The following is a 12,772-nucleotide window of genomic DNA, read 5'->3' as shown; positions in this document are numbered from 1 at the left end:
ACATGACCCAAAAAAAAACATGTAAGTTAAAATATTAAAAATGAAAATCACATTTAACATAAACAAAAATAAAAAAATGTACAAATTACATAACTAAATATATATTATCCCTGAATTAAAGTATTCTACGTAGTATAATAACATAACACAATAAGCTGCAAATGCGTATGACTATTACTTTTTGTATATTTCTTGGCTAATAATTTTTGAATATAAAACCTGGTTTATATTGAGAAAGTCCCTTCAAGATGGAAAAATTGGCTTAAATTGATATCAACTTAGCTATTAACCAAACAAAAATTTGTTCCTAATTGCGTGCATCGACTTATATGAAATTTGACTCGTTAATACTAACCACCCTGATGCTTAAGTTATGATGTAATTATTTACCGATATGTTTGAACTTTGCTACCACTGACATTAAGTAACAACAAACATTTGTGCGTATTAGGATTATGCGATTTTTTCTAATAATTCCGAGCTTAATCTTTTTTGATATTTAAAATTATAAAAAATATTATATTTTTTATGTGATATTACATAATAATGGGTTCATTTTATGTTCAAAGAAATGATGATGATGATGACCATTTTCCTCAAGGACATGATGGGGGCTTTCCAATTCTCTAATATTTCTTTTTTCCAAGTCCATACCCCTTTTGAAAAGTGGTTTAACAAGAATCTTACAAATAATAATAATATTATTGTTGTTAATTTTAATATATAAGATTTATTATTATATATAATAATATCGGGCCTGTAATATTGATAAAGTTAAAGTCGTGTCTGCCACCATAATATATTTCTATATACTATATATTCTTTTTTCGTCAGTTTCATGAATCTAAATTTCACTATCATGAACGATCAATTATTTGACTGTAATGAAATTGGATATGACTAATAAAATATTGTTTCATTTAGGTAATTCGTATATTGAATTTGATGATCTTTATTCGTTCCAAGTATAATTTCGAAAAATTGTTCACTCACGTTTACATACTCCACAAACTCAACGATTTGTTTGATTATGAAACATACCATGAAATTTTGATAAAAAAAACAAGTGATGTCATGGATGATTGGGAGCAAAGGAAAAGACTACACGTTGATGGAGCTAATTCCTTAACTATTTTGTGGGCTATCTAAATAATTGTAAATGTGCGACGTTAGTGTGAAACTGCACAAGTATCGCACTGACGTCAAGTCAATGTGACATTGAAAACAAAAGACCAAGTTTTCACACACACACAAACGAAAATAACAAATTAAAACTGAAATTTGACAATATCAAGAACCATGATCTCAAAACCACATATTTACTTGTAAATTGCCCTGAAATTTTAAATTACTTCTTTTAGACATATTGGAAGAACTAATTGAAATTAATGTTACAAACCAAAAAAAAAAAACTATTTACTAAGTAGATAAAAATTGTGTGGTAAAAATAAATGATTTCTTGTGGTTATTAATTTGAATAAATGCCCAAACTTTGAAAGTGGATGCTCTAGTTTAATCCACTAGCTACTTCAAGTTTATTTATTGTGATTGTGGGAAATGAAATGGGAAACCATCATTCAATTTAACTAAGGGAAAAAAAACAATAGTAAGTCACAATTACGACTCCACTCGCATTAAAGTGCTCGAATGTCATTACATATATATATGGTGATCGTGGACTTCCAATACACTTTATATTTTCACACCCATGAATTATACTATTCGTATTTTTTATAATTATAAAATTACCCTTTTATTTATTATTAATTTTTTTATAATTTGCTTCTTCAAAATAAATTTTTGATAAATTATGCATTATTAAGTACTCTTCTTGATTGCTGGTCGTTTAGATTAAATTTTGAGATCCGCTCTAGTTGATAAATATTCGATTTCTCATATTAATTCGATAATTTTTTATAGAACGATAAACAATATATTATTAACAATTAATTATATATATTAAAAAAAAATAGGACGAATGTCAAAATATAATTCCTAGGGTCATGTCGTCGAGTGCAATGGGGGGAGAGAATCATCACTATGACTTGTGTCCTTTCATGTTTCATGGATTCCCACAAATATAAAACAGAGTTGCGATTTATTAATCTCATTTTGTGGCAGACAAAATTAGGCCGCCCGTTTCTCTCCACACAAGGCAATGTTATACGCAACTTTATTTATTACGTTTCTGAAGAATATTTAGGTATCCTATTATTAAAAAACATTTAATAAGAAGATATGGAACATTATTTACAAAATTATGAAGGGAAGGGAATTATGGTAATGAAACAACAATTTGTATCTATTTAATAAATATGTGTTTTTTGTGAGACGGTCTCACTGAATCTGATATTGTTAAGATCAAAGATTGATTTAGAATAAGTGAATAAATAGTCTCAACGATTTTGAAAATAGTTTGGTTGGGTTAGTAACACGTGAAATAGAATTTTTGTTAGTTGGGTATCAGTAAGTTAACCGTTTATTATTACAGCCAAAATAGGCTAACTGAAACTGTTTGAACATAAAATGACTTAAGGTTCAAATTAGTTGAACTATCACATGAATGTAAAAATAGATAGGATGACTGAAATGTAAATGACACAAGTTTGTATCTGAATGTTCAGAGAATTCAACACTCCTACATCACCCATTTTTCCTTGTGGGATGAGTGCACTAAATGACTTGATAATTCCAACAATTTAAAATGACCAATTTTAATAGGGATTATCATTGTCTAACAAAAACTCTTAGTAAATTTACTCTTTAATCAAATGAGAAGTAAAATTTCTTACTCACAATTACAAGTATTTCACAAAGAGATCTGAGCACAAATTCGTTTTTAAATGATCAGATTACAAACTAACAACATGTGCTTGCTTCAATCGGTTGGGTTCTCAAAGAATATTTTGGACTTAGAATAAGGATTTTTCGGAGATAGCTTAAAGCTAGTTTAACTTATGTATTTATACTCTTTGCTTGGAACGGTCGTATTTTTGAATCTTGTATCCATTTCAAAATACAGACGTTGTTGTCGTCATGTTATCATCTTTTTTGACAGATCGCATACTTCGGATAGCGCGCATGGACTTTGACAGATAGTATACTTCGGGCATTGGCAAACAAGTGACATGTTGTATATAAACACATTAAGAATATAATTTAATTAAAAATTAGAAAATTTATTATACTTTTATTTTTTTTATAAAAACATTATTTTAAGATTTTAATATAAATATATAATTTTTATTGTTGGATAAAATAGTACATTTTTTATTTTCCAAAATTTTATACATCCCAATACCTTAAATATTTTTGTAAAAAGATTTAAAAGTTAATTATATTAAAATTTTATGTTCCTCTACTAAAGTTTGAGATAAAATTTTTGTTTTTTTTTTTTTTTTTTTGCTTTATATATACAAAAACATGGAAAATTTTTAAATTATTAAATTATCATTTATTTTTTAGAATAAAATATTTAGTTGTTGATGTAGAAAAGTTTCGGATTTAGATCTTCTAAGATAAATCAAGATTTTGATATTAAAAAAAATTAGTTGTAAGGGTAAATATGTATAACAGTAAACTAATTAGATGAGGTATAGTGTTGGTAACATTTTTGGAGTGTTATTATATTTGATACTAACAATGCAACTCGAAGCTAGTCCAAATGTTATAGAGTAGGTTTTTTGTGAGACGGTCTCATGAATCTTTATTTGTGAGACGAGTCAATCGTACCGATATTCACAATAAAAAAAGAATACTCTTAGTACAAAAAGTAATATTTTTTCATGGATGATCCAAATAAGATATATATTTCACAAAATACGACTCGTGAGACAGCCTCACACAAGTTTTGTCAATGTTATACTTCAATTGCTTTTTAGCATAGATAATTATCGTACCGACTTATCAACGATAAAGAAGTTATGGCCGATAGCATATAAATATCATTCTATAATTCTTGTGGCTTCGTTGTCGAAGCAAATCCAGTCAGTTAACTTGTATATATTTTTACGACACTATCTCACTATATTAAACGTGAGATTAACTTTTAATAAGTTAAACTACTGTTTGGTTTGTTGAATGAGATAAATGAACAACATATAATTAGAATGATAAGAAATAAAAGACGAAGAAAAACAATATATCGTGGTAAATGTGCAACAGTATTGACCGAAATATTCTTCTATTGTGGTAGAATTACAACATCACCCGTACTTTTCCATCTCCATCAACGAGTCACTCGATTTCAGCATTTTTTTCCCTTAAGTTCCAGTGTGTGTGTGTGTGTGTGTGTGTGTGTGTGTATTTCTTATGGGAGAGATTTTAAACCAATTTGTTTGGGCTTTTTAAAGAAATCCTCTACACATCTTGGGCAAATGTTGCCTTTAAAAAACTGGGCCGTCGACTGGGGTGGCCCATTACATGCGAAGCACTAAAATTGATCTCCACATAAACGTCCTTGGAGTTTTGTTTGCAATCGCAAGAACAATTTATCGAGTTAGGGAGCAATCCCGTCGAACGCCACTCTTAGAAATAATTTGATCTCAAATTCGAGTTATAAAATGTCAGTCTCAAATCCATAAAGTTGGATTGTATTCTTACAAAACTACATTTCCCTTTGTTTTTTTATTGAGGAAAAATTAGTTATAACCAGGTTTGAACCTAAAACATCGTCCCAAAATTGAGGCTTTGCATCAACTTAACTTTAAGTCATCATCATTTCAAAAAAAAAAAAACTTTAAGTCATCACGGAAACCATCTTTCAAATTGATTTTTTTTAAAAAAATCCAATTGTTATTACACACACACAAACATATATATAAAATAAAACTCACGGGTCGTATTTGTGAGATGTATATCTTATTTGGGTCATTTATGAAAAAAATATTATTTTTTATGATAATAGTATTACTTTTTATTGTGAATATGTGTAGGGTTGACACGTCTCACAGATTAATATCTGTGAGACGTTCTTACATGAGACTGACTCTAAAATAAAAAGTAGGTCAAATCTTGATTATTTTTAGTCGATCATATTCAAATCTTGATTACATTCCATCAATGCATGCCCCATTCTCTATTTTGCGATTTAATGTTTTTTTTAAAATATCTCAGAAATCATTTTAATTATTTATGTTAAAAAGTAATAGATTTCAAGCCTTTTAATAAATCAAACATGAATTTATTAAACTTTTTGAAGTTAAATAATTTATTTAAATTTTGGGATTATATATATTATCTCCAATGATTTTTATTAAGATTTATAGTAAATATTTGTCAAAATATATAGTTTGGATTGTTATATGTCGTCACTTGTTCAATATATTAAATGATAAAATCGAGTTAATTAAAAATTCATCTCCAACTTTGGTGGTTCTTAATCTCTCATACGAATGGACAAATGCAAGAATTTATACTTCAAAAAAGAAATTAAAGGGCGACTCCAAACTATTCTTTTATAATCAGATTTAATTAATATGATCAATCATATAAACGAATACTTTTTTTAGCTATCTTTTTTCCAACGAAAAAATCGATTGTGAAATAAATAAGACCAAATTAAATGTATTTCCTAATATGTAAACATAAAAACAAATAGAGAAGATTATGGAAGATTCCCATTCTTCTTTCCAATCATTACGAATGTATATTTTAATATATGTGTGTGGACTCATCATAAATTAATCCAAGAATATTAAAAATAACTTCTCAAAAAGTGCATAAATCTAAAATTCAGAATCTTTACGTATTATGTGTGTATATATAATATGATACAAATTTGAGGGTTAAGAAAAATGACTCTATAATAGTAATAGTAATTATAAAAATATCAAGTAAAATAAAAAAAATACCTTTGCCCTCGTAGGACAGTTTGTCCCTTGCAGATTCCCCCAACTCCCAATATTAAAGCAATTAATTAATTAATCCCCACCATAACTAGAAAATGACATTGGAGTCAAAATCATTGCATGCAACTATCTATATTAACCATTTTCCTAAATTACCCTAAATATACATGCTTTAATTTGTTCCCATATCTTACTAACATTATCTTGACATTATATATATATATGATATCTATTTCAAATGAATAATCACGTTTTTACTTGGAGGTTGCAAACAGTCACTCCTAGGAATGTAAACAAACTAAACCAAGCTCAAGCTCGATTTTGAGCTCGACAACTTAATCAAACAAAGCTCAAACCTAAGCGTATTCGGCTCGTGAGCTCGCAAACATGTTTGTTAATAGGCTCGCGAGCTCGAACTCGGCTCGTTTAGGTGGCTCGTAAGCTCGAACTTGACTCATTTGTTGATTTGACAAATAAAAATATTAGTACTAATAAAATTTAAACTTTTATGTCTAATATAAAATTAGTTCATAGATATATTTAATTTTAACAAGCTCGAATCAAGCTCAAATTCGAGCTCAATTGTATGCTTTACGAGCTCGAAAACGAGTCGGGCTCAAGTCAGGCTTGTTAAATATGATAAACGAGCTATTAATAAACCAAGCTCGAGCTCGGCTTGATTAAAATGATAAACGAGCTTTTAACGAGTCGAACTCGAGCTTTTTACAAGTTTAGTAATTTCAAGATAAGTCGAATTCTAGCCTGATGATAAAAGCTCGAATAAAGCTCGAGCTCCATCAATCTTAAACGAGTCAAAATCAAGCCAGATGATAAAAGCTCGAATCAAGCTCGAGTTCGAGCTTGAGCTTGAATTAATGTTAAACGAGCCAAGCTCAAGCCTAATATTGTTCGGCTTGGTTTGGATCATTTACATCCCTAGTCACTCCGTATCTAAATGAGTGCGCGGGGGTTGTACACTTAGATTCGGGTTAATATATAAATTTCAATATCATTAAATCACGTAAATATAACTCATTTTCATGAAAATTTACATATATGTATTGATGTAAGGACTAACATTTAATCATAATCATAGAGGGAGAAATATTTCGTATGTAACATAGAATAATTTTGTTCCATTCATTCATGAAAGCTCATAGTTTAATTTATTGAGAACTAACATTTTGAAGAAAAATTAAACCCAACAAACTATACAAGACAGCAACTACATTCATCACGATCAGTAGTAGTTCCACGTCAAATTTTCGAAAAATTCGACGTCTTCGCCACCGCCGTACCACGGGGGAGGAGGGTCGACCAGCCAACCATCCACCACCGAGTTATCTACGTGAACAAACTCATTCTTAAGTTCTAGTAGCGACGGTCCCAGGCTCGGTAGCTCAACAAGCTCGCTCAATTCTGTTGTTAGATCCGTGGCGGAAGAAGAAGGAATGCAGGAGGATGAAGATAACAGATCGAATTCCTCCATGGCCGCCGCCTTCACGGCGGCAGCCTGGACGTCCCTTGGGCTGAGAGACACCGGTCGTGGCAGAACTGCCATTAGTTCAGGAAAATTGAGCACTGCAGAGTTACCCTTTATGCTCAACGCCGCCACGTCGTGCGCACGTGCAGCCATTTCGGGGGTGGAGAAAGTCCCCAGCCATATGCGCGATTTCTTGCGGGGCTCCCGTATTTCAGACACCCATTTTCCCCAGTTTCTCATCCGAACACCCCGAAAAACCGGGTGCCTGGTTCTGGTGGTGGGCTCGCGGCTTCTCTTGGCCCCGTTCACGGCGGAGCTATTAGTACGTTGAGCTGGATTCGGCCCCGTCGGGGAGGAGTTGGAGCTTGTATCTGATTCCGAAATTTGATTTTCACTGCTCATTCTTGAAATCAGGTACTACAACACTATCTATATATCCAGTACAACGGTTTACATGGAAAATGTGAAATATAATTAGTCTTGAAAATGTTATGTATATATAAATTGACAAAAATTTGTGTGAGACGGTCTCACAGATCGTATTTGTGAGACGGATCTCTTATTTGTGTCATCCATGAAAAAATATTACTTTTTATGCTAAGAGTATTACTTTTTATTGTGAATATGAGTAGGGTTGACCGATCTCACAGATTAAGATTGAAAAGTCTCACATGAGACTCATTCAAATAAATATCACAAGTCTTTTATTTGGTCATCCATGAAAAAATATTACTTTTAATGCTAAGAGTATTACTTTTTTATTGTGAATATGAGTAGGATTGACCCGTCTCACAGATTAAGATTGAAAAGTATCACATGAGACTCATTCAAATAAATATCACAAGCGTTGATCATATCTAAAATAGAATTTATTTACCCTAATTTTAATCATCTCCACAAATAACTATTAAAAAAAGAAATTTAATCTTATATCTAACTCACTATCATAAATATAATTATTATTAATTAATTGATAGATCAATTTAGATTATTCAAATATAATATTTAAGTGTATGGATTTATCTATTTTAGATTATTCAAATATATTAATATTAAGTACTGTATGGATTTATCTATATTTGAAAAATAATATATATGCATAAATGGCATTAATAGCAGGGTAGTCTCGTTGAAAATTCTTCCATGGACTGTGTTTGTGTTGTTGGTCCCGGATTTCAGGTTCCATACCTGAATGAATTAGAATAATAATTATTTTAAATGATTTTTTTTCCATGTGTCATATTAATTATTTATATCTTATTTTAAATGATTTTTTTTTCCATGTGTCATATTAATTATTTATATCTGATATATATTTTGAAAACCACAAAAAATTATTCTCTATTTACAAGTTTAAATGGTTCCTATGAAGAAATGGTTATATTGAAATTTAAATAATAATATACGTGTAATCACATTACTTACAACTATTTCATACGAGAATTTGGGTCACTTTATAAAAAAAAATAACACAGATAAATTAATCAAGACAATAAAATTTACATTATTGGAAGCGTTCTTACATTAATTATTGCAAAACATTTGATACTAATATTTTAACTAATATAACATAAAACCAAATGTGAAATTAAATTATTACAGGCGACTACTATTTTCTTCCTGATGCAATTATTGCAAATATCAAGTAAAATTTACTAATGTCATATAAAATCTTGTTTTCAATATTGGTTTCTTTATTTTTCTAGATTACAATATTGTCATATACCCCCGAAATCCACGGAAAACGTTCGATCTTTGTTACTTGGTTGGGTTTTTATTCATTGAGCTAACTGCATGCATGTTGGGATATACAATTTTGATATCCTGCACACCTACCGTGCACACTTTTGTGAGCACCGATGAGGTGTCAATCACCTATTGGATGTGATGAAATATAGAAAAATTACGCATCAAATAGGTGATTGACACCTCATCGGTGCTCACAAAGGTGTGTACGGTGGGTGTGCAAGATATCAAAACTATATATATATATATATATATATATATATATATATATATATAGTTTTGATATCCTTTTCATTCATCGTGCTCATTTTTGTGCATACTAATGAGATATCATTATATATTGGATATGATGAAGCATATTCATCTAATAGATTAGCGACACTTGAGTATGAAATTGGGGTACGGTGAATGTACTATATATATATATATATATATATATATATATATATATATATATATATATATATATATATATATATATATATATATGCTAATTGAGTAATTATTGTGAGGATAACTTAATTTATCTAACAATAATTCTTCTTGTTTGTTTCATTTCTTTGTATATGTTTCTTCCACTAGCATTGTTGGTACCAAAGAGACTTTTCTAAAATAAAAAATAAGGCAAAAATTTTGGTGAGAGGGTCTCACGGATCGTATTTGTCAGACGTATATCTTATCTGGGTCATACATGAAAAAGTATTACTTTTTATGCTAAGAGAATTACTTTTTATTGTAAATATCGATAGGGTTGACCCGTCTCACAGACTAAGATCCGTGAGACGGTCTCACATGAGACCTACTCTAAAAATAATAGTAGAATTTGAAATTGTTAATTAATTAATTATTAGCTAAAAAAAACTTTTAAGCTATCCCCCAAATTATTTATAATTATCATTGGATTAGAAAAAGAACTTTTAAGTTATCCCCCAAATTATTTATAATCATCATTGGATAAAATCGATCTCTGTAGACAAGAGATCGCATTATATGTCAAATCCTATTACCAAACAACTGTTGGCCCCTACCCCTTATTTATTTCTGAATGAAATAAATCGCTTGTCAATTGTCATTAACCCAGGAATTTTTTATTTTTTAAAAAAGGCAGAAAAAACTTATTTCTTTGGATAAAATAATAGAAATTGAATTCCCGACCAACTTTTTTGTTCTCAAAATTTTAAAACAACTTTTCAATTTAAAATTTTCCAAATCTATTTTTTTCAACCAATATGTATGTTTTCATGTATATCCTATAACCCTAATGAATTAAATAAGCTTCAATAAAATTATGACATAATAATTTTTCCTGGTCCACTGCTTTGGACTTGACTCCTCAAATTTTTTAAGAATGAATAACCGGTGATCGTAAAAAATATAAATCCAACCCTGAATATTTCTTTGTAATGTCAAAAAAGCCATTTTTTTAATCACAATATTCGTAATTATGTCAAAATTTTATATTTGATTAATTAGTTTACATATTTATATCTTTAATTATATGTTATTTTTTAGGCAAAAACTTGTGGGGGACGGTCTTACGGGTCGTATTTTGTGAGACATATATCTTATTTGGGTAATCCATGAAAAATTATTACTTTTTATGCGAATAATATTATTTTTTATTGTGAATATCGGTAGAGTTGACCCGTATCACAGATAAAAATTCGTGAGACCGTCTCACAAGATACCTACTCTATTTTTTATTTATAAAACAATACCCAATCATATATATAGCTAGTTATTATTATTATTATTATTATTATTATTATTTTATCAATTACTTTAGTTTTTTACAAGTAAATTCTTGATTGATTAAAAAAAAATTGACTGGAGTGCGCATGCAAGGGCGGGCCCGGTCTAAAGCAAGTAGCGATTTAATTAAAGGGTCAAATCCGCGGCTGGCCTTGTTTTTAATACTTTATATGATCAAATGTAGGCATCGTTGAAAACAGATAAAACTTTGTTATATGCTGTCAAATAATCCAAATTTTTATATATGTCACACTTTTTGGCTTCATGTTTCAAGCACATTTCAACCTGAAAACTCCTCCAAGATGCTCTTTCAATTAAACTAAGTTCTTGACTCAAAGACACAAACAAAATTCCAGAGGGGAAACCAAGTTTAATTCATTATCCATACACTAGCTGTTCTAAAAATTATATCTTAGTTTTTGTTTTTTTTAAGACAATAACTCGTCCTCAATTCATTATATTTCTTTGTTTTCAATAATGGACCACTCTATTTGATCTTTGTATCAACAATAAATACGTACAAGACACACGAGTAAGTTTCTTGAAGTCAAATGAATGGATATTTCAAGAAACATGGTCATCATTCTATTCATTTTCACGACTGTTAGAGCTCAAACAACATCGAATCAGGGCGATATGAATCCGCTCCATCCGAGCCTAGCAGTGGTACTGGTTGTTCTATCTATCATGTTCGGTGTGACTTTTATCATAGTAGCCTACGCCAAGTTCTGCCACAGGCACGCGCCATATCCTGTAAACCAAATCCAGGATCCACCAAGGGTAGTAAGATCAATGTCTCGTTTTTCGGGTGTCGATAGGACGATAATCGAGTCTCTCCCATTTTTCAGATTTTCTTCACTAAAGGGATCAAAAGAAGGCCTGGAATGTGTCGTCTGTCTGTCGAGCTTCGAAGATTGTGAAATTCTTCGTCTGCTGCCAAAATGTCGCCACGCATTCCATATGAACTGTATCGACAAATGGCTCGAAAAACACTCTAGCTGCCCTCTTTGTAGGTATAGATTTGATGTTGAAGACCTCAAATACTTTACATACACAAACAGCTTCAGAAACCAGCAAACTAATCATTCATCAGAAGAGCAGCAAAATCTTGAATTCTATATCCAAAGGGAGGAGAATCCTCTTCAAGGAAATTCGTCGAGATTCAACTTGGCCACCACATTTCAGAAACTTTCCAGATTAAAAGGAGAAGAACCCTCGATTCGAAAACTGGAAGCTGATCGAAATGTTCGCAGATTTCAGCACAAGATCATAATATCAGACGTGCTCCAGAAAAGCCGGTGGAGCGAAGTTAACTCATCAGACCTGATGTCCTTGAGTTCTGATATGCTTAATGCTTTTTCGAGTAAACGTTTCTCGACAGCAGGAACGAGCAGAGACAGTTTTAACAAAGAAACTTTATCGAAAGAACAAAAGTTGAAGATTAAAGACGACATCGAAAGGAAGCGAATGTATGAATCCATGATGATCAGTACTAGAACTGGAAATGTTGTATCCGACCATCCAAGCTGTAGCTCTCTTTGTGCTGGAAATGTTGAGTTAGATGAACATTGTGGAGTTTCAAGATTGCTGGATTCGGATCAAAGGAGATCGATGTCAGATATGACAAATATTTCGAGATTTGCGGAATTTGGTATCAAAAACAGCAGCGTGAATGGAGCGTCAACACATGGAAACGTAGAAAAGAATGACAGGATTAAGAGGCTCTGGCTACCTATAGCAAGACGTACGATTCAACGGTTCGCGAGTCAAGAAAAGAACTTGTTAGATACTCACAATCTAGGACCAGATCATGTTTGAATTCATTGAAGTTCATAGAACAAGTATCTTCCTATTACACTGTAATTTTTTTGTCAATAAGCTTAAATTTAGTAAAAAAATTCTTTGAGAGGGGCATGTAACTCACTATATGGCATCATCCTAA

General features: G+C 30.8%; 2 protein-coding genes across 2 annotated transcripts; one reads left to right on the top strand and one right to left on the bottom strand.

Moving 5' to 3' along the window:
* Positions 1–6,985: 6,985 nt before the first annotated feature.
* LOC140812260 (dehydration-responsive element-binding protein 3-like) lies at positions 6,986–7,805 on the bottom strand. Its single transcript, XM_073170488.1, has one exon. The coding sequence runs from the start codon at positions 7,732–7,734 to the stop codon at positions 7,090–7,092; it is 645 nt and encodes a 214-aa protein (XP_073026589.1). The 5' UTR covers positions 7,735–7,805; the 3' UTR covers positions 6,986–7,089.
* Positions 7,806–11,354: 3,549 nt separating this feature from the next.
* Positions 11,355–12,756, top strand: LOC140812517 (E3 ubiquitin-protein ligase ATL42-like). Its single transcript, XM_073170802.1, has one exon. It carries the CDS (start codon positions 11,386–11,388, stop codon positions 12,646–12,648), a length of 1,263 nt encoding a protein of 420 aa, XP_073026903.1. The 5' UTR covers positions 11,355–11,385; the 3' UTR covers positions 12,649–12,756.
* The last annotated feature ends 16 nt before the right edge of the window (positions 12,757–12,772 follow it).

Source organism: Primulina eburnea, chromosome 14, assembly GCF_022965805.1.
Source record: "Primulina eburnea isolate SZY01 chromosome 14, ASM2296580v1, whole genome shotgun sequence".
NCBI lineage: Eukaryota > Viridiplantae > Streptophyta > Magnoliopsida > Lamiales > Gesneriaceae > Primulina > Primulina eburnea.
The sequence above is the reverse complement of the archived record's forward strand: the minus strand, read 5'-3'. Positions and strand labels throughout refer to the sequence as shown.